Source organism: Lampetra planeri, chromosome 10 (assembly GCF_965212315.1).
Source record: "Lampetra planeri chromosome 10, kcLamPlan1.2.h2, whole genome shotgun sequence".
NCBI lineage: Eukaryota > Metazoa > Chordata > Hyperoartia > Petromyzontiformes > Petromyzontidae > Lampetra > Lampetra planeri.
The window spans coordinates 2,251,585-2,277,561 of record NC_136116.1 but is presented as its reverse complement, the minus strand read 5'-3'; the positions used below and the strand labels follow the sequence as shown (position 1 = coordinate 2,277,561).

The 25,977-nt window shown below is 57.0% G+C and overlaps 1 protein-coding gene across 2 annotated transcripts; it reads left to right on the top strand.

Moving 5' to 3' along the window:
* Positions 1-2,337: 2,337 nt before the first annotated feature.
* Positions 2,338-24,833, top strand: LOC144720825 (TGF-beta receptor type-1-like). 2 transcript variants are annotated; one of them, XM_078597897.1, is made up of 9 exons: positions 2,338-2,513; positions 6,046-6,294; positions 11,623-11,895; positions 14,899-15,129; positions 15,672-15,839; positions 16,260-16,416; positions 16,801-16,925; positions 17,397-17,527; positions 24,152-24,833. In XM_078597897.1, exons 1-9 carry the CDS (start codon positions 2,414-2,416, stop codon positions 24,380-24,382), a joined length of 1,665 nt encoding a protein of 554 aa, XP_078454023.1. In that variant the 5' UTR covers positions 2,338-2,413; the 3' UTR covers positions 24,383-24,833. The 2 variants fall into 2 exon arrangements, with proteins under 2 accessions (XP_078454023.1, XP_078454024.1); XM_078597898.1 differs by lacking the exon at positions 24,152-24,833 and adding an exon at positions 19,613-20,097.
* The last annotated feature ends 1,144 nt before the right edge of the window (positions 24,834-25,977 follow it).

The window sequence follows — 25,977 nt, the reverse complement described above, 5'->3', positions numbered from 1 at the left end:
CTCACTGACTCGCAATTCCACTCGCTACCAATTCCACTGTCTCGCAGTTCCACGAACCAACGCGTTCACGTACAGGAAGCGCGGTGTGCGGCTTTCATCATCATCAGCAGCAGCAGCAGCAGCAAGAGGAGGAGGAGGATCTGAAGGAGGAGGAGCAGAAATAGGGGGAGCATGACGAGGAGCATGAGCATCAGGGGGAAGAGGTGTTTACGTCATCGCCTCGGAGTCAACAAATATTCCCACACGACTGCTGTCACGCCGGCGATGTTGACGAGGCAGGCTGAGGATGTGTGGTCTCGATGGCTCATAGACGAATTAATTAGCGTCGCTTACGCGCCCCACGTCGTCACCCCGTAATTATCTCGTGCCCCAGTTAATGCATTGGCTCGGCCAGGGCTGCGGGGGTTCCCAGGGGAGATCCCCCCCGACCCCTCACCACTCCCCCACCACCCCGCGAGACCAACCCGTGCCAGGCAGGCACCGTTCACTCGGCATTTACAACCCGTGCCAGGCTGGCACCGTTCACTCGGCATTTACAACCCGTGCCAGGCTGGCACCGTTCACTCGGCATTTACAAACTTTTGAACCCGCGTGTCAGACCCACGCCGTTCCCGCAACGCATTATTTTTTATTTTAAAAAACGTTCAGTTGTTCTTCTCAAATGGATGCTACTGCACACCTTAACGTGGTCCTTAATCAACGATGTGGACATTAGACTGTTGATTTATTTTGTCGTTCGTCTGCGAACGCGAGGTGACGGCGACCCCGCGGGTCCATCTCTGTGTGTGCGTCACAGGCCCCAGCGGGCATCGCGCGACTCATGGCGAGGGTGAGGGAGGGGGGGTCATATGAACTCAGAATCTGAATAATTATTGACACTGGAAGAATCCGATGAGCTATGAAGCTCTTTTTCAGATGTCCCAGTCGAGCTGGGTGTCTCTCCCAGGGCCGTGCCAGGAACCCCACCAACCCCCGCCCCTCTCACCCCACGTCGCTTCCCACTGCGCGAAGCCGGGGGTTGCATTCAGCCGCGTGTTTGTTCACGGAGGGGGGGGGGGGGAGCCCGTCCACGCCACCCTCTCCCTCCTCTCACTCCGCTGGCTCCGCGCTCACTACTCCGCCTCGGCCACGTGTTGCCCAATTTCGCATCTCCGTGACTCTCGGTGCCATCATCGCTTGGCTGTCTCCCAGCTGTCCCTTGGTCTATTCCTCCGCTCGCGGGCCCCCCTCCCCCATGGAGGGTCATTGTCCCTCTCCCCGTCGGGAGCTGATTTCCCATAATCGCAGATAGCTGTTTCGGGTAGCCATCACCTCGGTGCGTTGTGAGTTGGGTGGCTGTGCGGTCTACGCCACACTCTTTGGGAACGCATCTAGCGCGTAAAGCGAGGGGAAGCCTGACGTGTATTTGTATTGTGCGGCGCACGCGGTTGAGCTGTACCCACTGAAGACAGAGAATGCCGAGAGCGATGCGACTACGTTACCCCGACCCGGACCCCGAGGGCTCCGGCTCACGGTCCCGCGCGCCCCCTGCTCCTCGCTGCGGGGTGAAGGGCGCCCCCCCCCCAAACCAGAGCGGGGTCTGCATCTGCCCCCTTGTCGAGAGGGCGGAGTGTGGATCCTGGTTCCTCGCGTTGCGAGGTTCGGTTCTCCTCCTTCTCCACGTGCCACCGTGTCGGGGGCCACCGCTATGAGCCGCCTCGACCTTTCACCCTGTCCCGCCGACTGTTGTACAATCACACGCGCGGGCGCACACACACAACGACAAAGATCCCCCGTATAGCCTCAACAGACTGTTGAGGCAAGTGCTGTTTGCGAGCACATATGAAGGCCAGCACGGTTGCTGCGGAGACAAAGGCGTCACTGGGTAGACAAACGCTCCCCAGTGACGATGTTTACATACCGCACCAGGTACTCATTTAAGGCTGAGTCGACCTAGGGAGGGGCTCAGATAATCGTCGCTGGTGTTGGCCGTGAGCGGGAATCGAACGCGGGTCGCCAGGTTCTTAGGGCAGCGCGCTAACAGCTAAACGACCACTCCGTACGCGCGCGCGCACGTGACGTTACCGAGCACCGATTAACGCCCTGCGCTGCAGCGCCAGGCTCAGAGTGTGGCACCCGCAGGACGACAGCTCGGGGCAGACGGGCGGGGGTGAAAGCGGCGCTGTGTTGTTTTCTCTCCGAGAGATGATTGGGATGTTCGCTAATAGTGAGAGAGCACGGGGTGGGGGTGGGATGAGGGGCGGGGCGCGCCGGGCGCTTTGGCACGCGCCATTCAGCTGCCACGACCGCGCGCGCGCCGCCCCCAGGGAACCTGCAGGGCGCCTCTCCCCCAACTCCACCACCACCGCAACGCGACACCCATCGCCGCTTCGCTCTCCAGGCCAGAGGCCACCCGTCGCCTCTCTCCAGCGGGATGGCGACTTCCTCCCGGGGCCACCGTCACGTCGCCTTCCTCCTCCCGCTGCTGCCGCCGCTGCTGCTGCTGCTCGCGACCACGCCAAAGAGCCTCACAGGTGCAGTGAGTGTCCAGCGAGTCGGCGCCGGGGACGGGCGAAAGCGCAATCCGCGTGGGGTCTCTCGTCACGGTGAAGTTGGATGTCGCGTTGCGCTCGTCCTCTGGTAGCGAACTCGCTGTGCTTACCGCACGGAACGTGGAGCGGTCTCAGGGACCCAGTTCGGCCGTCCTCCTGCTCGTGGATAGATCACCGCGCGGTCTCGGACCGGTGACAGGATTCGAACTGGGACTTGGATGGCTACTGCGATATGAATCCCGCGAGTGGCGTACTTGTATCTGTCGTTGTGCGCGCGCGCGCGCGCGTGGCGCGGCAGTGCAGCTAAGCGAGTTTGTAGCATGCTGCGCTTCGAAAACGGCGACCTAAGTTCGTTTTTCGCCCACGGAAAACACCAGCGGTGATTAGATGAACCGGTCCTGATCCTCTGCGAGGTCGATTCAGCGTCTAATGAGTACATGGTGCGGTGTGTAAACATCACCGCTAGGGAGGCAAAGGCGGCCGGGCGTGGTGTTGGCCATCTATCCCCTCGTGTGCCGTGCCGGCCTTCACAGGTGCTCGCTAACATCACTTGTCCCAGGAGTCTGTTAAGGCTATTGGGGTGTCTTTGTCTTTGTGCGGGAGAGTCCAGTGAGTTGAAGTGGTGTGTGTCCACTGCGCTACGAACCCGGTTACCCGAGTTCTATTCTCGCTCACGGCCAACACCAGTAATAGCGATTATCTGAACCGGTCTTGGGCTTCCCCTAGGTCGACTCAGCCTTAAACGCGTGTGTGTGTGTCGAGGCACGAGTGTCATCCCGTGTGGCCACGTGATGAGCTGGGCAAGACTCCAGTTCTGGGTCGTCGCGTCTGCATCACCCACTTGACGCAACGGCACGTGTCCGTCCCGGTGTCTCCAACCTCGACTCATCGTCGGGCACGCACGGACCGCCTTGCCAGTTGACGGCAACGACGGCTCCCCAAGTCGGGCGTCGATGTTGTTCTTGTTGTTGTTGACGCTGACCAAATTCACAGCTATTCTCGGAAGCCAGATCGTGTTTGTTGTGCGTTGACACTCACTTGTTCTAAACGAGATCGCGTAACCCCTAACACCCCCCCCCCGCCGCCTCCCATCGATGAGTTACAGATGTTCTCGGCCTCGAATGGGACGGTTGTTTTAGCGCTCAGAACCGAGCGAGCTTGCCTAATCCACAGGCCTCAGCTGTCGCGGCGGCTCGCGGACGATACAGAGCAAAGGCCAAGATCCACCACGAGATCCCGTGCAGGATAGATGGGACCTGTTAGCGAGCACAGCATTTTAGAGGCCGGCACGGCACACGAGGGGGTGGGTGGCCAGAACCGCGCACGGTCACCTCACCACCTCAGTGAGGATGCTTACGCACCGCACCAGGTACTCATTCACGGCTGAGTCGACCTAGGAGAGGCTCACAGGGCCGGTTACAATTTTCGCCACTGTTATTGGTCATACGCGGGAATCGAATTGGGGTCGCTGGGTTCGTAATGCGGCGCGCTAACCACTGCGCCACCGCTCACCGTACACAGACACAGACAGACGTACAGACACACAAATCAAAAACAGACACAGACACACACACAGACACACAGACACACACACACAGACACACAGACACACACAGACACACACAGACACACACAGACACACAGACACACACAGACACACAAATCAAAGACAGACACACACACAGACACACAGACACACACAGACACACAGAAACACACACACACAGACACACAGACACACACAGACACACAGACACACAGACACACAAATCAAAGACAGACATATAGACAGACACACACACACACAGACATACAGACACACACAGACACACACAGACACACAGACACACACAGCCACACAAATCAAAGACAGACACAGACACACACACAGACACAGACACACGCAGACACACAGACACACACACACAGACACACACAGACACACAGACACACACAGACACACAGACACACAAATCAAAGACAGACACAGACACACTCGTCCTCCGATGAAGGGCGCCAGGGCATACGACGGGGTGGGTGGCCAGCATCACAATCGACCGCCTTTGTTTCCCCAGTAGCGCTGTCTTTACGCAACCGCACCAGGTACTAATTTGAGGCTGAGTCGACCTAGGGGAGTCCCAGGACTGGTGGGCGAGAATCGAACTCGCGTCGCCGGGTTCCTAGCGCAGCGCGTTAACCGCTACACTCCCGCTTCTCTCATAGACACAGACGCGCACACAACACAGGTCCACACAGATGTACAGACACACAAATCAAAGACAGATATTCAGACGCACTCGAGGTCTGGCTGCATGCACGCAGCCCTGCCCGCTGCGAGTGCATGGCGGTGATTGATTTGAAGCTGCACATTGTGTAAGAATGTGTCACGTTGTGTGTCGCGTTGTGTCAGATTTGGTTACATTGTCTCGCGCTGTCACATCGTGTGATATTGTGTCACTGTGTCGCATTGTGTCGCTGTGTCACATTGCGTGGTATTGTGTCGCTGAGTCGCATTATGTAATATTGCGTCGCATTGTCAGTGTCGCATTGTGTCAACGGGTGTCAGATTTAGTCACATTGTGCGGCACCCTGTGTGAGATGGGGTTGTCTTGTGTCGCATCGTGTCCCATCGCGTGGCGTTGTGTCGCTGAGTTGCATCGTGTCCCATCGCGTGTCGTTGTGTCGCGCTGTGGCGCAGCGAGTTAGCGGGACTCGCTGGGGGGGGGGAGATGGAGGGGGCAGTGGGCGCGGGGGGGTGCGGGCTGAGTGGAGTTGGGTGGCGTGGCTGACACGAAACGGGTGGCGGTAGGCGAGCAAGGGGGGTCACTGGGTTGTCGAGGGAGTGCGTGGGTCATGTAGGGCACGGGGGTGAGGGCAGGAGGGGGGTAGAAGGGAGTGAGACACCCCCACACACACCTGACACTCAAGAATTGGATTGGACAAATATCCAAATTTCAAAATGCCCCCCGCCCACTTCCCTTGCCGCGTGCTCAAACTTCCCCGTGTTGATTAAGGGGCGTCGGTGTTGTCTTTATGATTGTTGTGGTGGTGGTGGCAGCACATTGACGAAGGTCGCGATTAACTCGTGATGGCTCCAATAATCCACGGGTGATAAGGGTGACGGTGATTTGATGATAGCAATGATGAGGATGATGATTCATTATTGATTTCTTGGTCAGTCCGCGGAGGTAAAATTTGTGTGGCACGGCCTCCTCCACCCGACGCAGTCGATTAGTAAAGTTGTCACGTGGAGTAACTTGGCCAAATTGTAACTTTTTAAATTGGAAAACGATCCACACACAGTCACCAATTTGGTAGTCCGACGATTCGCTGGCAGTTACCGCCATTATGATCAAGCATCGTAATCACCCGTGGATTATTACCGTCATCATTATCTCATCACAATCTTTGCCACCTTGTTAACACCACTTCCACCACTTAGCATCACAACAACAACGAAGCCTCCCCTCTGAGCCCTCCCCACACCCGTGCCTTCCCCCCATGCCACCCCCAGCTCTCCGCTGCGTGTGCCTGCGCTGCGCCCGCACCAACTACACCTGCGACACGGACGGCCTGTGCCTCGCCTCGGCCACGCGTCTGGAGAACGGCTCCGTGGTGCACGAGCGCGTGTGCGTCTCGCTCCGCAACCTGCAGCCTCCGCACCGCCCCTTCTTCTGCATGCGCTCCGTGCAGTTCTACGAGACGCTCTGCTGCGACACGGACTTCTGCAACAGCGTGGACATCGCCCCGCCCGCCAGCAGCGGTGAGCTGAGCGGGGAGTCGTGCACACCCACCACCCACTGCGCCACCGCTCCCTACACATGAACGCAGACAGAAACAAAGATCCCCCTTACAGCCCCCACAGACAGTGGGGGCAAGTGCCGTTAGCGAGCGCTTACGAAGGCCGGCACGGCACACGTGGGGGTGGGTGGCCAGCACCACAACCGAGCGCCTTTTTGTCTCCCCAGTAGCGCTGTTTTTACACACCGCACTAGGTACTCATTTGAGGCTGAGTCGACCTAGGGGGGCCCAGGACTGGTGAGCGAGAATCGAACTCGCGTTCATAGCACAGCGTGCTAACCACTACACTACCGCTTCTCACATAGACATAGATCACCCGTATAGCCTTAACATACTGTTGGGGCAAGTGCTGTTAGCGAGCAGCTATGAAGGCCGTATTGACACAGACACACAGATGTATAGACACAGACACACACACACAGATGTATAGACACAGACACAGATGGAGAGACACACAAATCAAAGACAGATATGCAGACGTACTCGAGCTCTGGCTGCATGCACGCAGCCTGCCCGCTGCGAGTGCGTGGCGGTCATTGTTTTAAAGTTGCACATTGTGTCATAATGTGGCACATTGTGTCGCGTTGCGTAACATTGTGGCCTTTCACGCACCTCCCACCAGCACGGTTGGCTACGTACGGTGCGGAGGAAGCGCAACGTACATACAGACATCACACGCCACACGCGCGCGCGACTCGACATCGCGAAGAAAGTTGCGCTGGTAATAAATGGGTGCTCGCTAACAGCACTTAAATGGGTGCTCGCTAACAGCACTTAAATGGGTGCTCGCTAACAGCACTTAAATGGGTGCTCGCTAACAGCAATACGGCGGGGGGGGGGGTGTTTGTCTTTGATGGCGATGAAGCCACCAAAGGTGTTTTTGTTTTTGGACGCCGGGGCAAATGTGCCCCTCTCTCGTACCGCCCCACTGAGCCCTCTGTGAGGACGAGGCCTCCCTCGGATGTGAGATCGGGAACCACCCTGGATGACGGTCACGATGGAGATGGATGAAAGTCGCTCGATTATTATTACATTTATTCGGGATTTTATTTGAAGCTATGTTTTCAGCCAAATAATGATGATTTGTTTAATATACGAGTGGGAGGAATCCGGAGCGCCCGTATAATGATTTGATGTTTTTTTTATGATGTTAGTGCCTGATGATGTCCGATGATAAATAATGGATGTGTAATGTAGTAACTCGGCGGGAGACGACTTCACGGGTAACACACTCTTTATTTTATCAAACTTGGTTACAGGTGACTAACACCTACTTTGTATCTTGGGTGACAAACACCCACTTAGCTACTTGGCGACTAACGCCCACTGAGCTACTCGGATGACCCACATCCACTTAGTACTCGGGTGACAAACACCCACTTAGCTACTTGGCGACTAACGCCCACTGAGCTACTCGGATGACCCACATCCACTTAGTACTCGGGTGACAACCACCCACTTAGCTACTTGGCGACTAACGCCCACTGAGCTACTCGGATGACCAACATCCACTTAGTACTCGGGTGACAAACACCCACTTAGCTACTTGGCGACTAACGCCCACTGAGCTACTCGGATGACCAACATCCTCTTAGCTACTTGGCGACTAACGCCACTGAGCTACTCGGATGACCAACATCCACTTAGTACTCGGGTGACGAACACCCACTTAGCTACTTGGCGACTAACGCCACTGAGCTACTCGGATGACCAACATCCACTTAGCTACTCGGCGACTAACGCCACTGAGCTACTCGGCTACACTAGGTCTTCAGCTCCGTCTTCGGGTCTTCAACTGGGTAACTCTCCCCGAGTGCTCTCGCGCGTCCCCCTTTATACCCCACCTGCGGACGTCGCTGCGAGCACCCACTTATTCGACCAATCGCCGGGCGCTGGCTACGATCCTCTTTTCCCACATCTCATCGTGCCTCACCACTCACGCCGCGCCGCCCCGTCATCTGTCACTCCCGGCGCGCGCGTCCACACCACGCCCACAACGCGTGCCCAACCCCGCACCCCGCGCCGCCCCGTGATCCATCACTGTCACAGTTGGCGCACGTCAATACCACCACTACATCACCCCCTACCACATAGCTCGCAGCCGCCCCGGCTGCTACAAAAATATACAAACCCTCCCTGTGTGCCCCGTAACACAACACAACAACAAGAACAACAACTAAGCTAACAACACAACACGACGCGAACACCACCATCCGCAACCCTCAACCAATGCCACCGCGACAATAGAACAATATATACAAACCGGCGAGTGACAATAGCAATGTGTATACAAAAAAAAATAAATGGAAATTTTTTTTTTTTCCTTTCGACTCGTGCAGTGTCCCCTTTTCTTCCGAGCGTCCCTACAACGGGACATTACCCCGGCAGAGGGGAACACCGGGCGAGCTCGGTGTAGAGCACAAAAAAAACCGTCCTCATGAAAATTGTTGAGACCTAGCCCGAGTCCGCCTTGCCGGTCCGTCGTACGGCACCAGACGCGGTTGAACGTCCGGTGGTGCCGGCGGTTCAGGAAGACATCGGCCAGGCATCGAGGACTCGTGCGTGCCCCGGGGTTCAGGCTCTCGACGGTCAGCAGCCGTCAAGCCCGAGGCCCCGGGTTTTGTTGGGATGACTTGTGGCCCTGGTCGTCGTCCCGACGTGGTCCTGCGGCGCGCGGACGCGGGGCCCGGCACCCGGCTGCGACGTGACCCCGAAGGCCGCAGTTGTAGCAGACGACGGACGTCGTAGGTTTCGGTTGCTCCAGCTTGCGGGGCGAACGTGTGGGCGAACGACCTCCCGTTCTCCACTCCCCCGGACACGATGCAGCGAAGCCCCGCTCCTGCACCGCAGCTGGCTGAGGTTCGGCGATCGTGGCGGCCAGTGCCGCATTCCCCGGCCATTTGCAGACGACCCCCGGCTTGCGTTTGAGGACCTCGTACGCGTGAATGCTCGTGGCGATCGCCAGGGAGCAGATCTCCATCTCGTCTGCCACGTTGATGGGGACCCCCAACTCGTGGGCCAACACCAGCAGCTGCTCCGTCACCATGGCGTCCTTCCCCTCCTTATCCATGCGGGGAAAAGCCGCGTCCGCCAAGGCGAGCAGTGCCGTGCGGTAGGCTAGCGTCGTTTCCCCAGCCACCTTCCGCCGATCGTAGAACTGGTGGCGGCACGTGGAGGGCGGCCCGAACACCTTCGCCATCAGGTGTAGTGCGGCCTGGAGCGTAGAGCGGGACGACCTTGCAGCAGATGTGAAGGCTGCAAGCGCGTCGTCGTCAAGCATCGCTGGCAACGCACGCAGGGCAGTGGTGTCGGACCACCCCGACATCTCCTGATGAGCGAGGAACCTTCGTTGGAAGGCTCCCCAGTCGCCCCCATCCGCTTTGAACGCCGACAGCGCGGGCAATCTTTGCTGGAGGACCCGATCGTCGTCGACGTCGGAGAGATTTTCCCGCGCTCCGCTGGAGTTGTGTAAAATGTCGGCTCGGTTGTCAGGCGCAAAATGGAGGGCTCCGGCGCGCGCCGATGACGTGGGCTGCGCTGCGCGGAGGTGTCCGGCCACGTGGCGTCCGTCTTTCCCGCCAATCGGTGGCGGCCCCCCAAAAACGGCGGCAACTTCCAGACTTTTGGCGCGAAGCGCCCTTTGGCGGGAATCTTCCACCGTCGCTTCCTCCACGACCCCCGCAGCCGTTTTTCCGCTCGCCGGAACGGAGATGTCGGCCAAGACAGCGGCGGCGGCGAGTAGCAACTCCGCCAACCGGGCGTGCGCGTCCTGGAGGCCGGTGTCGGAGGCAAGCGGAGCGTCGGCCATCACCGCGAAGTGCTGCATCGGCGGCAACTCCTCGTCCTCTACTCCCGAGGTCGGTGTCCCCGGTACGCCGTCGTCATCCCGACCTCGCTCGTGGGTACGGGTAGTCTTCCTTGTGTCCATACTTCTTGAAGACAGGTTTACTTCTGACGCCAGTTGTAATGTAGTAACTCGGCGGGAGACGACTTCACGGGTAACACACTCTTTATTTTATCAAACTTGGTTACAGGTGACTAACACCTACTTTGTATCTTGGGTGACAAACACCCACTTAGCTACTTGGCGACTAACGCCCACTGAGCTACTCGGATGACCCACATCCACTTAGTACTCGGGTGACAAACACCCACTTAGCTACTTGGCGACTAACGCCCACTGAGCTACTCGGATGACCCACATCCACTTAGTACTCGGGTGACAACCACCCACTTAGCTACTTGGCGACTAACGCCCACTGAGCTACTCGGATGACCAACATCCACTTAGTACTCGGGTGACAAACACCCACTTAGCTACTTGGCGACTAACGCCCACTGAGCTACTCGGATGACCAACATCCTCTTAGCTACTTGGCGACTAACGCCACTGAGCTACTCGGATGACCAACATCCACTTAGTACTCGGGTGACGAACACCCACTTAGCTACTTGGCGACTAACGCCACTGAGCTACTCGGATGACCAACATCCACTTAGCTACTCGGCGACTAACGCCACTGAGCTACTCGGCTACACTAGGTCTTCAGCTCCGTCTTCGGGTCTTCAACTGGGTAACTCTCCCCGAGTGCTCTCGCGCGTCCCCCTTTATACCCCACCTGCGGACGTCGCTGCGAGCACCCACTTATTCGACCAATCGCCGGGCGCTGGCTACGATCCTCTTTTCCCACATCTCATCGTGCCTCACCACTCACGCCGCGCCGCCCCGTCATCTGTCACTCCCGGCGCGCGCGTCCACACCACGCCCACAACGCGTGCCCAACCCCGCACCCCGCGCCGCCCCGTGATCCATCACTGTCACAGTCGGCGCACGTCAATACCACCACTACAGATGGATGAGGAAGATGATGAGGATGACGATGAACGTGTCTGTGATGATGATCATGATGACAGTAAATACATAGGGAGTGGAGATTGGCATTGTCGTGATGATGACGATAACTGTGATTACAACATGGTGATTGATACGCTGATACTGCTGCTGATGATGCTGATGATGCTGATGATGCTCATGATGATGATGATGCTGCTGATGATGCCGATGATACTGGTGATGATGATGCTGATGATGACACTGATACTGCTTCCGATGATGATGCTGAAGACAATGCTGCTGATGACACTGATACTGCTGCTGATACTGATGATGCCGATACTGTTGCTGCTGCTGATGATACTGATAATGCTAATGATGACGCTGATACTGCTGCTGATACTGGTGATGCTGATACTGTTGCTGCTGATGCTGATGCTAACCGCGTGCCCCCAGTGGGCCCGACTCTGTCCCCGGGCCCGGCGCCGCTGTGGGGCCACCTGCACGTGGTGATGGTCGCCTCGGCGCTCGCGGTGCTCTTCGCGTGCCTCTCGGTCGCGGGGCTCCGCGCGCTGCGGGGCTGGGGGGGTCACGAGGGGCCCCTCGCCATGGGCAGGCTGCAGCGCGGCGCCCGCGCCGACAAGGAGCAGTCCCTGGGCCAGGCGTACATCCTGGACGGCGTCAGCATCCGGGACCTCTACGACTCGGGAACGACCGGCTCCGGATCTGGTACCCACTCCGCACCGCCCCCCCCCCCCCCCCGCAACCTCACGCGGCACATCACAAAGCGCCGACGATTGTAACGTTACTCATCCTACTATTCTAATGGGATCCCATATTCCGTATGGCGCACTCCTACTCTGCGGTGGCGAGATCTGAACTACCTCGTCTGGTATACAGGAGGTCGTGGGTTCGATCCCGACGCCTGTGTATTTGGAGTTTGGGTGTTCTCCACCGCGGTGGCGTGGATTTTTCTCCGGGTTCTCCGGTTTTTCCTTCCACATTTAGAAATGCGCGTTTAGAGTGTTGGGTTACTATTAATTTCCATGTGATAAGCCACTTTGTTGAGATATCATTTGTGGCCAGGTCGCTTCTGGAAAAAGGGCCATGTAGCTGAGTGGGCCTTACCTGAAAAAATAAAAGTAGGAGTAGTCGTACCATCTGGTCGTCTGGCTACATTTGTTTAACACGCCCGACACTGCTGATGGGACCCAGGCGGTCGAAACCGGTCCAGAGCGTTGTGTTTGCGGTAACAAACGCTGCTTGATATAGTCATTGGTCCGGAAATCCGATAATTAGGCTGCGATGAACTCAAATGATGATACGTGTTGTTGCGCGGGGAGACAGAGTGGAGCTTGCGTATTTACTTTGACCCATTATCGCATGGGGGACGGTCTGCTCGGATTTCCCTTCTCCGTGAGGCTCTCCGCTCTGGCCAAATAAACGACGGGCGGAGAAGCATGACGACGATGACGTTTGCTTCACAACGTGCACGTCGCAGCAGCGAGTGGTGGCGTCGCCTGGCGGACGGAGCGCGGTGTTGCACCAAATAAAACAAACAACGCGAGACCGGCTCTGTGGAAGACGAGAGTCGGAGGAGGTTTCTTCAGGATGACTGCTCACGCTGTGCAGTTCTCTTTCAAGCGAGTCTGGTCACGATGGCCGTGGTTCAGAGTTATCTGAGCCGGCGCCGCTGAGATGCTGGGTTTGGATTGTGGTGTGAGCCGCCCCTGAGTGATTAAACCTGGCTTCTTCACAATGAAGGTTATTTTGGGTTAGATCGCGTGAATATGAATGTGTCGTTGATGATTACAACCAGCTGCATCGGGCGATTCGCCAGAATGTATATTTGTTTACGCGATCTAACCCAAATAACTTTTTATGAATAACATTGGCCGTGAAAGCCAACGACGCGTCACTCAAACCTGGCTTAAACACACCTGGCTTAAACACACCTGGCCTAAACAGACCCTGGTTTAAACAACCCTGGCTTAAACAACCCTGGCTTAAACAACCCTGGCCTAAACAACCCTGGCCTAAACACACCTGGCTTAAACAAACCTGGCTTAAACAACCCTGGCTTAAACACACCTGGCTTAAACAGACCTGGCCTAAACAACCCTGGCCTAAACACACCTGGCTTAAACAAACCTGGCTTAAACAATCCTGGCTTAAACAGACCTGGCTTATACACACCCTGGCTTAAACAACTCTGGCTTAAACAATCCTGGCTACTCGCGGCCACGAATGAATCCACGAAACAAAAACGAACGTTTGTCACCTCATCTGGCAAAGCTTGCAGCCCTGTTCAAAGTGGCAACAAAGTAGCCGCTTAGAAATCTATGCAGTTTGAAGAAGTTATCTCACAAAGGTCATTCTCGAATGAGAAGTTGGCGATGCCAGTTCTGAGAAGCGGACCGATTCCTCGTCTCGTTACATCACCACGGCTGCACAGTCAGAAAATAACTGTGGGTACCACATCAGGGACGTTCGTTTAGCACCTTCTGGCTCTAAGATTAAAAATACACTTTAGTTGGGATGCAGCGAACATAACTTGCAAGGTGGAGAAGGTCACTGGACATGGCTCCGTGATTGTCCCGGACCGGTAACTCACACGGGGCTGTCCGCTCGCCGCCAGGGTTCCGACAGGTGACGTCATCTCTCGTGCCACAATGACGGCTGATAAGGAACAGCTGGAAGTACATTTTGGGAGAAAAAAAGTAGCAAATGAAACAAAAGCGTCAGCGAATTTCACGATTACTTCTCAGGAGGATCCTACACTGATCAGGGCGATGGGGGGAATCGATTTCACACGCGCGAGGAAACCGGACTAACCAAAGTAACTCTACGTGCATTCGGGGATAACAGTTACAACTCTGCACAGATAGGTTCAATAATACATTGCTGCAAATCATTGCTATTTTTAGTGCCCGGAGACCCTGAGTGTTTCTGTAACACTGTGGGCCACGCAGCCACGCCGCTTATCTATGCGTCTCTATGTGAGTCTATGGGTCTCTATGTGGGTTGATGGGTCTCTATATTCATGTATTGTCTCTATGTGAGTCTATGGGTTCTCTATGTGAGTCTGTGGGTCTAACCCTGAAGCCACGCACGGGCTCACCTATCAACCTTGACATCAACATATCCACATTACTGATCAACTTCCCCATGCAACCTGACACGACAAGAAGAGGGTGAAGGAGGGTGAGGTTGGATGGATGTCTGTCCACTGCGCCGTGGGGTGGACCTCGCTGGGTGACCCGTGGGTGACCCGTGGGTGAGTTGCTGGGTGACCCGCGGGGTGACCTGCTGGGTGACCCGCTTGGTGACCCCGCTGGGTGACCCGTTGGTGACCCGCTGGCTTGACCCCGCTGGGTGACCCGTGGATGACCCTTGGGTGACCCGTGGGTGACCCGCTGGGTGACCAACTGGATGACCCACTGGGTCACTCGTGGGTGACCCGTGGGTGACCCCGCTTGGTGACCCCGCTGGGTGACCCGTTGGTGACCTGCTGGCTTGACCCCGCTGGGTGACCTGCTGGGTGACCCGTGGGTGACCCGTGGGTGACCCCGCTTGGTGACCCCACTGGGTGACCCGTGGGTGACCCGTTGGTGACCTGCTGGCTTGACCCCGCTGGGTGACCCCACTGGGTGACCTGCTGGGTGACCCGTGGGTGATCCGCTGGGTGTACCCGCTTGCTGACCCCGCTGGGTGACCCCGTGCCCGTGGCAGGCCTGCCGCTGCTGGTGCAGCGCACCATCGCGCGCACCATCGTGCTGCAGGAGGCCATCGGCAAGGGCCGCTTCGGCGAGGTGTGGCGCGGCGTGTGGAGCGGCGAGCACGTGGCCGTCAAGATCTTCTCGTCCAGGGACGAGCGCTCGTGGTTCCGCGAGACGGAGATCTACCAGACCATGATGCTGCGCCACGAGCACATCCTGGGATTCATCGCCGCCGACAACAAAGGTATCGGACGCGGCGCCCCGAGCTCCGCCGCCAACAGCGCCCCACCAACGAAACGGAACCAAGTCACGAGCCGCCACTGCTTCCGTTTGATAAACAATCTGACGATGGCACTGCAGCCACATGCCCCCCCCCCCCCCACATTTGTCCCCCCTTTAGACCCGTTCTCTTTTCCTGTAACACGTAAAGTGCATTTCGTTTCCCTTCCCCCGCACTTCCGATTAGCACGGTCGGCTACGTACGGTGCGAAAGAAGTTCAACACGTATACGAACGACACTCGCCGCTTGTATCGCTGACCTATGGTCACCACGGTTGCAACTAAGGTCCGTAGCTCTCTGGGGGCGACTTTGTTGCTGAAATGAATAATATCTTTAAACAAATTAAAACAAAAACACCCCCCCCCCATGGGGCACAACGCGAAAGCACATCGGAGAGCCGCACATCACAACCGCGATGACGCGGCGTGGTGGCGTGACCCCGGCTTTAAAGAGGTGCAACCTGCGGCGCCATGCTTGCACAGCTGTCCGTGTCCACCTGCTCGCAGACAACGGCACGTGGACGCAGCTGTGGCTCGTGTCCGACTACCACGAGCTGGGCTCCCTATTCGACTTCCTGAACCGCACCACGGTGACCGAGAGGGAGGTCATCACGCTCGCCCAGTCGGCAGCCAGCGGCCTGGCGCACCTGCACATGGAGATCGTGGGCACGCAGGGTGAGCTGCCTCCTCCACGCTCAACACACCGGAGTCATCGGGCGAGGCTCAGCGCACAAGAGTGGCCAGGCTCGCAACACCATCCTCGCCATAGCAGGCGTGCTGTGCCACTCTCATCGTGCTCTGTCTCTAACAGTGTCACTTTATCACTCTGTCGATTGCTCTGTGGAACCATCTGTGGATCTCTGTCATCCTGCGGCTCTGTCACTCCGTGGCTTTCTCTGTCACTCCGTGGCTCTGTCATTCCGTGTCTCTCTCTGTCACCCGTGGCTCTCTCTGTCACCTTGCGGCTCTCTCTGTAACCCCGCGGCGCCGTCCCCTGGTTTGTCGGTCACCATTGTCGCTTTCTCCGTCCGTCGCATCGTACGTCGTCACTCGGTGACTCACGCAGTCGCCTCCGCCTGCTGGTCACCCAACCAGGCAAGCCGGCGATCGCGCACCGTGACCTCAAGTCCAAGAACATCCTCGTGAAGCGCAACCGCACGTGCTGCATCGCGGACCTGGGCCTCGCCGTGCGCCACGACTCCGCCTCGGACTCCATCGACATCGCGCCCAGCAGCCGCACCGGCACCAAGCGGTGAGCGCCGGCGGCGCGGCATGCGGGGTTCGACCTCCCTCGACGGCTCGCCCTTCCACCCAGCGGTGGATTGATCGTGGCTGACGACGACGACGAATTAGGCTGGAGCGGTGGTCTGGTGGTTAACGCACTTGCACTGCTAACCCGAACACTTGAGTTTGATTCTCAGCAAGCGGTTAACATCGGTGTACGAGTGATAATCGGAACCAGGTCAGCTCCACTCCCCGAAATTTCACCAACCTGCCCTGACCATCGTGGTGAAGTACTGGGGGGGGGGGCGGGGGGGGGAGCGAGGGGCAGAGCGGGGGGGGGGGCGCAGCAGTCAGCATTTGCACCGCCTGCCGAGGACTCGACAGCGGCTCCGCCCCTTGTGCGCGCGTGCAGGTACATGGCCCCCGAGGTGCTCGCCGACTCCATCAACGCGTGGCACTTCGACTCGTTCAAGCGCGCGGATATTTACGCTCTGGGGCTCGTCTTCTGGGAGATGGCGCGGCGCTGCTCCAGTGGTGGTGAGGGCGCCGTGGTGCCAACCTGCCCAGCGTCACTCGCAGCGCCCCCAACCCCGACCCCGAGTCACCGCACCTCTCAGCTCTCATGGCCTGGTCGCTGACTCGCGATGCCTGCTCTCTCATCCCTGCAACCCGATTCCTGGCCGTCTTTTTAAAATCCCTGATCCATTGTCCCTGGTTCCCTTTTGCTAACTTCTGACCCGCCGTGAATGATAGTTGGCTACGTGAAAGAAGTTCCACATACAGACGTGATCCCCAACACAGTATTCCTAATCTCCGACCGCTCTCTCTCTCTCTTTCCTGGCACATTGTCTCTTGTGCCTCATTCCCTGGTCTCTGACTCATAATCCTACAATCCCTATTCGTTCCACAAACCTTGAATCTACGCAGCCAGCGATCGCCGATTTCTGATCCGCACGTCTCTCGTTCCTCCTCGTTGCCTCGTGGCCGCCGGTCCCCGGGTGCGCGCAGGGATCACGGAGGAGTACCAGTTGCCGTACCACGACGCGGTGCCCCCGGACCCGTCGGTGGAGGACATGCGGCGCGCGGTGTGCGACCAGAGGCTGCGGCCCAACATCCCCAACCGCTGGCAGAGCTCCGAGGTGAGTGGGGGACCCGCGTCAAAGCCGCGCACCGCCGTCGCAGTTCGATCCCACGGCACGCGCGTGGGGATAACGGCGTGATGATAACGGCGTGATGATAACGGCGTGGTGATAACAGCGTGGTGATAACGGCGTGGTGATAACAGCGTGGTGATAACGGCGTGGTGATAACAGCGTGGTGATAACGGCGTGGTGATAACAGCGTGGTGATGACGGCGTGGTGATAACAGCGTGGTGATAACGGCGTGGTGATAACGGCGTGGTGATAACAGCGTGGTGATAACGGCGTGGTGATAACAGCGTGGTGATAACGGCGTGGTGATGACAGCGTGATGATAACGGCGTGGTGGTAACAGCGTGGTGGTAACGGCGTGGTGATGACAGCGTGATGATAACGGCGTGGTGGTAACAGCGTGGTGGAGACGGCATGGTGGTAACGGCGTGGTGAAGACAGCGTGGTGGTGACGGCTCTTCTCTGTGCGCGGGGGTGGGGGCTTGGTGGATCTGGCTAAGCAGCGAGGCTCTAAGCACCTGCAGGGACAAGAGGTGACCTCTGCACGGAGAGGCAGTCGAGCGAGTCCGTGACTGCCTCTCCGACTCCCTCTGCACTCGCGCGCCGCTGCCGGCCGCGATGTCACCCATTCTTCACGACGCCTCCGTCGCTCGCGCCTTTAATCGATCCCTTCTCAAGGAATTCGCCGTTCTCTATCCCGCCTCCCTCCCCCTCCCCCCATCGCTAATCGTCAAATGAATAATGCACGGGTGCCCGTAAGTGCTCGCATCGCACTCTGCAGCTGCAATCAAAAGCGGCGGCCCAGCGGCTTTTGTTTTGCTCTCTCTCCATTTGAGGCAGCGAGAGAGAGAGGAGGAGGAGACGTGAGATGCGGCGACCGGCGTGAACGATGAGCGTGCTCGCGAGGGCAGAGATTCGTGCCGGGGGGCTGAGGTCACCCCCGGTCACGCACCTCGCCCAACCCCCCCGCCCCCGCCCCCACCGTGATGTTGGTGTGTTTATGAATGTGTGGGTGTATGCGTGTAAATGTGTGTACGCGGTGCTCCAGCGAGACGTGTCAGTCGACCTACGCACGGCATCTGGGTCTGTCCCGTGCGTGGATGTACGAGGGAATTCACAGTGGGTGTGCATCCGACGGTCATCTCAGTCAAGCAGCCCATGGTACCCGTTCCGTGACCTCCTGCCAGCGGGCGTTCGACACTTCACGTGGCCTTAAAGTGCACATAGCCTAATTCTAGATTTGAAGCTTTCGTGACTGCAAGGATTCATATTCTTAGGTTTTTTCGGTAAAGTCACGTAGGTAAAAAATTTAAATAGAAATTAAAAAAAGTAAAATAAAATAAAAATCACGACGTTTCGGAGGCAACACAAGCTTCCCTCTTCAGGTGGAACCGTCACAGCACGATTGCTGTACTGTATCAAGTACGATTGCTGTACTGCATCAAGTGTTGCCTCCGAAACGTCGTGATTTATTTTTATTTCACTTTTATTAATTTCAATTAATTTTTTTACCTACGTGACTTTACCGAAAAAACCTAAGAATATGCACATAGCCTGGCACGAGCGCTGTGGTGACGTGGCCACCATTTAGTGGTGACTCGCTCGCGGTTGTTGTTGTTTTGCGTGTGGGGAGCGGCAGTGTAGAGTAGCGGTCAGCGCGCTGCGCTACGAACCCGGCAACCCAAGTTCGATTCCCGCTCACGGCTAACACCTGTGACGATTATTTGAACCGGTCCTGGGCCTCCCCTAGGTCGACTCGGCCTCAAATGAGGACCTGGTGCGATGTGTAAACATCGCCATTGGGGAGACAAAGGCGGTCGGGCGTGATGCTAGCCACCCACCTCCTCGTGTGCCGTGCCGGCCTTTATAGGTGCTCGCTCACAGCACTCGCCCTCATATTATCTTAAGGCTACGCGGGGGATCTTTGTCTTTGTTTTTGTGTGCGCTGCGATGGTTTCTACGACACCACCGCCTCTTCGAGCGCCAGTCGCGGCCTCAGTCGGTACTCGCTCACAGCCCTTGCCCCGACGGTTTGTCAAGGCTACACGGGGGATCTGTGTCTTTGCGTGCAGGCGCTGAGGGCGATGGGCCGCCTCATGTGCGAGTGCTGGTACGGCAACGCGGCGGCGCGGCTCACGGCGCTGCGAGTCAAGAAGTCGCTCTCGCACCTCGAGCAGCAGACGTAGCACAGCCACGGCGCCACCACGGCGATGCCCGACCCGTGCCGGGCTGGGCCCGACCCGTGCCAGGCTGGGCGCGACCCGTGCCGGGGCTGGGCCCGACCCGTGCCGGGCTGGGCCCGACCCGTGCCGGGCTGGGCCCGACCTCGCCCAACCTGGCCTGGGGCCCCAACTCGGCTCGACCCGATCTGGCACCTCGACCTGACCCGATCCAACGACTTCTCTCCGTGTCGGGGTGACGCCGACCTGACTGGATCTGACCCCGGCAGAGACTTCTCGGAGCGGGAACGCTGTGGAAGGTGACCTTTGGTGGCCTTTGGCAGGAGACAAACCCACGGCGCGGGCATCAGCGGGGACCCGGGCGCTAGACCATCACAGGGCGGGCGGGCGGGCGGGAAGTCCTCATACCCCTGTCCTAACACCTCTTATGGACTCCTATAGGTAAAGTGGTACGGGGACTTCCCGCCTGCATAACGATGGCGATGACGAAGGCTGTGAGAGCGCTCAGAAGAGTCTCGGGGAAAGGGCAGGTCTCGCAGAACAGCTGCGGGGGGTGGGAGGGGGACGCGTCGCTCCATGAATGAATGAACGGAACGCATGGAACGATGTGTTCCCTTCATTGCTTTGTGTTGCAGTCGCGTGTGCCATCATCGTGTGGCTCGTGAACCTTCGGCACTAAAAGTGTGCCACGTGGGTGAGCGGTGGCCTTAATAGGTGCTCGCTAACAGCACCTGCCCCAACAGTGGGGGGTGGGGGGGGCGGTAGTTGGTGACGTCGTCGTCGTTCACGCGATGCGCTAAACCCCATGCGACCCCAGTTCGATTCCCGCCACGGAAAACGAATGGCAGCTGAACCTATTCAGAGTCTCGTGTGCGGTCGGCTCAGCCTTGAACAAGCACCTGACGCGGTGCGGGCAAACGTCAATGCTGGGGAGACAAAGGCGGCCGAGCGCACGGGGTCCTGGCCAACATCACCCGCTCCGCGTGCAGTTGCCAGCTTTAGTAGGCGCTCACTAACAGCACTTGCCCCAGCAGTCTGTGAAAGGCTACGTGGGGCACCTTTGTCTTGTCTCGTGGTGTGTCTGTGTCTTTGTTTTGTCCACCGTGTGTGATGTGGGGAGCGGTGGTGGAGCGGTTAGCGCCCTGCGCAACGAACGCCTGCGACCCGAGTTCTATTCCCTCTCACGGTCAACACCAGTGATAGCGATTATCTGAACCGGCCTTGGGCCTCCCCTAGGTCGACTCAGCCTTAAATGAGTACCTGGTGCGGTGTGTAAATATCGCCACTGGGGAGACAAAGGCGGTCGGGTGTGGTGATGGCCACCCCCTTATGTGCCGTGACGGTCTTCATAGCTGCTCGCTAACAGCACTTGCCACAACAGTCTGTTAAGGCTACACGGGGGACCTTTGTCTTTGTGTCCACTGCACTGTAGCGGACCGCGTGGCTGGAACGGCAATAACTTACGAAGTGTAATTCACGAAGCCTTAGTAGCCAGGATCACACTTTGTGTGGTTGGCTCATCAGTGCATGTTTGTGCTGTGCATGTTTGGATAAAATCGCTGGAGCGAGTGGGGGGAAAGAAAAACTACGTTAGCGGCTGATGCAACCATAATTATATCCGTTTATCGTGCGTCAGAGCACACGGGCCGGTTTTGTGCTCTCGGCACTCATCAGCAAGCCACCTTGATGAATGTAATCAACCTGGCGGCGCGCTTGGTGTTAGCGGATGGTCTGTGCATCGTCGGTGCCGTAATTATCCCTCTCTGAAGGAGCTCGCCGTGGGAATACATCACGGTCAGGGCCGTGAATCCCACACATCTCACACGGTAACGTCAAAGCGCGCCCCCCCTCCCCAAAGCGCGGGGCCCGAGGCGGTCGACCCCGAATTCGCGTTACCCCAGGGACAGCTCGGGTCGCGGTGTCCCTAAAGCCCCGGCTGCTTCGCTGGAGGTGATTCTCGCCGGGATCCCGATGTTTGTTTCGTATGCCGAGGCCATTTTTCTGACGATCGCGTGTTTGGATAAATCGATTGGACGGAAGCAAAATGTTTGCGTCCTTTTGACGAAGAAAAAAATCTGTCCTCGCTACGAGGGTCAACACGCCACGTGTTTTCTGGTTGTACCGTCGTGTGATTCGGTTGCGTGTCCGACGTTTCGCTCCACGTGCCGCTGACTGCGCAAGCTTCTACGGTGAGTGGGCGCCCCTAAAATTCGGTCCACGAAGAAGCCCGCCAGTCAAGCACGTGGAGCGAAACGTCGGACGTCGTACCAAACGGCAAGTTGGTACGACTCGAAAAAGCATCGGCAGATTCAAGGACAAGTATGTACAGTATGTTATCATGTGTTTTTTTATGAATACATTTATTTAGGATGCGGTTAATCAATTTGTGTAAAATCATCCCGCACGTGACGGATTTTATCTAATTAGAGACAATTATAATAATCAGTTCGCCACTGTTAATCAGAATGCACATCCCTGCATAGATGGAAAATTAAGGACAACCCACAGTGCCTTGCTTGTGGCCATGCAACCTACACACCACGGACCACACAGTAAACCCACTGTAGCCTGCGCTCCTTCGACGGAGGAGGAGGAGGAACAGCAAAACGACACGAACTCTCTCTCGAAGCCTTCTCGTCGTGGCCAAACAGACCTCGACATTGGCATCTGGCGCCTGAACAATCCCTGCCGCTGCCCTCACGCGCAAGAATAGAGCGCGTGACGAGTCACAGCTCTGGAGTCTCAGCAGAGAAACGTTTCGACGTCGGCGACGCGGCGAAACGTTCACGCGCCTCGATCCAGCGAACCCGAAACGTCGACCCCGACTTGGCGGAGTTTTTGCTCCGCGGTGGAGAACTCCCAGCGAGGGCGCGCGACTCGCGCACCATCATCATCAGCAGCAGCTACCACTGATCACATCAGCAGCAGCAGCTACCACTGATCACATCATCATCAGCAGCAGCTACCACTGATCACATCATCATCAGCAGCAGCTACCACTGATCACATCAGCAGCAGCAGCTACCACTGATCGCATCATTATCAGCAGCAGCAGCTACCACTGATCGCATCATCACCATCATCAGCAGCAGCAGCTACCACTGATCGCATCATCATCATCAGCAGCTACCACTGATCGCATCATCATCAGCAGCAGCAGCTACCACTGAGCACATCATCAGCAGCTACCACTGATCGCATCATCAGCAGCAGCAGCTACCACTGATCGCATCATCATCATCAGCAGCAGCAGCTACCACTGATCGCATCATCAACAGCTACCACTGATCGCATCATCATCATCAGCAGCAGCTACCACTGATCGCATCATCATCAGCAGCAGCTACCACTGATCGCATCATCATCAGCAGCTACCACTGATCGCATCATCATCAGCAGTAGCTACCACTGATCGCAGTGGTAGCTACTGCTGCTGCTGATGATGTTGGTGGCGGTGGTAGCGGCTCGACTCAGGGGTTGGCGCGCTGCTGCTACCGAGCCGAATGCGGCTATTCCAGGACTCTTTCTTGGCGGTGTCTATTAAGGACAGTCTGGTATTCACATCAGGGCTGGAAATTGGAAAAAATTACTGGGGGAAGTCAAAAATGATTCCCCCAACGAGATCTGACGAGGAGAAGGAGCTTCGCTCCGTATGTGGTCTCTATGCATGTCTGTCGGTCTCTGTGCGTGTCTGTGGGTTTCTGTGCGTGTCTGTGGGTCTCTGTGCGTGCCTGTCGGTTTCTGTGCGTGTCTGTGGGTCTCTATGCGTGTCTGTCGGTCTCTGTGCGTGTCTGTCGGTTTCTGTGCGTGTCTGTGGGTCTCTATGCGTGTCTGTCGGTCTCTGTGCGTGTCTGTCGGTTTCTGTGCGTGTCTGTGGGTCTCTTAGCGTGTCTGTCGGTTTCTGTGGGTGTCTGTCGGTTTCTGTGCGTGTCTGTCGGTTTCTGTGCGTGTCTGTGGGTCTCTTAGCGTGTCTGTCGGTTTCTGTGCGTGTCTGTCGGTTTCTGTGCGTGTCTGTGGGTCTCTTAGCGTGTCTGTCGGTTTCTGTGCGTGTCTGTCGGTTTCTGTGCGTGTCTGTGGGTCTCGCTGTTAGTCTAGGCGTCTATCTGTGAGTCAAACAAATGATAAATCCTTGATTCCTTCTGGAACGCAGTCACATGGTTCGCATTTTCACTCCCACCACGGCGTTCCGGCTCCATTTCCACCACTGGTTCGCACTCATTGTGGCTCTTGAAATATTCAGGTTTTTTTTGTTGTTGTACCGAATAAAAAAAAAGCTGCCTCGTATTTTGGTTGCCAACCCCTAGGGCTGGACAGTTGTACTGAACAGATGATGTTGATAACCATGCCGCTGACACTAATCCGTGAACAGTGATGAGGCAACGCGACACACGCAGTTTCAGTGGTGACCCCCATAACCCTCTACGCTGCCAGTCGGTGCAATATCCACTGCTTGGAGTGGACTTCATCGCACGTCGAGACCGCGAATGCTGCGCAGATCTTCAACCTGAATGTACTGCATTCATCTCGACGACGACACCCTTCAACTCGCCGCTCTGCCTGCAACTGCGCATCTGCGGCCGTCTGGAACACTCTTCCGATATTAGGAAGCCACTGGCGCAACGCGCTTTGAAATCGCCCAGATTGAAAAACGCATTTCTTTAGCACCGCTTGTTTTATGGTTAGCTCGTTGTCCTCCCCCAGCCCTGCCCCTCCGATTAGCACGGTTGGCTACGTACGGTGCGAAAGAACTTCAACGTGCACACGGCGCATACATCGGCTGCACACTGAACTCACTGCACCCGCTACCCCCCTTCCCCACACTCCGTGTCCGGCGGTAATGGCGGTGGTGATTATGATCGCTTTAAATGTCCCCTTCCGTCATCCCCCGTACGTTGAGGACACGGCGTTGGCCCGGCAACTCGGGAGCATGGAATTGTTGTCTCTTCTGTTCTAATTCATGAAATGATTAACTTAAATGAGCTCGGCTAATTATCCACGAAATCGCGTTTACCCATTCCGCTGCGTTGCCAATTAACGCTCGACACGATGTAAATAACGGCGCCTGCTGCGGCAGTTTGAAGCGACAAATAAACAAACTCCGGGCTCACTTGGACTCTCCTCGACGCGCGCGGTGCGCTCCCCCAGTTGACGAAAGGCGCGGGCTGGCTGGCCTCTGTGGTGCGCGCGCGGATAGATGCGGAGGTCTCGGTCCACAGACCCATCCACGCTGTGTTCAATCAGCACCAACCACCACCAGCAACCAACCACACGTCAGCTCACAACGACACACTCGCTCACCCACTCAACCAGTCAACCACTCACACATTCATCAACACTGCCAGTCACAACAAGACACTCGCCCACTCACCCACTCATCACAATGCAGGTCACAGCGACACACTCACCTACTCAACCACGGCTTACACATACAACACACTCACCCACTCGCCGACTCACCCACTCATCACAATCCAGGTCACAACGACAACCGCCAAGTGGCATTGACGTCTACACGGCACGTGGGGCATGCTCGGTGCATTTTGAGGCCACGTGAAGTGTCGAAGGCCCGCTGGCAGGAGGTCACGGAACGGGTACCATGGGTCGTATGACTGAGATGACTGGCAGATGCACCAACTGTGTTCCCTAGCACACTCACACACTCATCACACTTCAGGGCACAGCAATAGACTCTCGATCTCACTAATCCGCCCACTCACCACACGGCAGGCCACACCACTCACGCATTTACCATCTCACACCGACCCGCTCGCTCGCTCCACTCACCCATCCACTCGCCACACCGCAGGTCACCTCGCTTCTCCTTTTTATTATTTTCTCGCACTGCTCCACTGTGGAAATTCATCCTCCTCCCACCATCGTCTCCTACCCCCCCCCCCCCCCCCAATCTCTTAGACTAATAATAATAATCATCTTTTTCAGTTTAAAAAAAACGTGTAACACTCTTCTCTGTTCAAAGTGTGACAGTGCTGTTGATTGCTGGCCGCTTGACGTCTTGGCACTGTATGCCTGTGTACAATAAAGGCGATCCGAGTGGAGTGATTGAGTGGATGATGACGACGACGATACGGATGCTCTCCAAGAAGCGCTGCAGTGGTGAAGCTTGGTGCAGAGATGGAGTAGAGGTCAAGGGATTCCGACAAACGTACACCTGCAATCCGAAGTCGTAGAATGTGGCTCTCACAAACCAATTTCCCGGAGCTTGATTGGCTTCAGTGAGAGGGCAGGTTCAGCCTAGA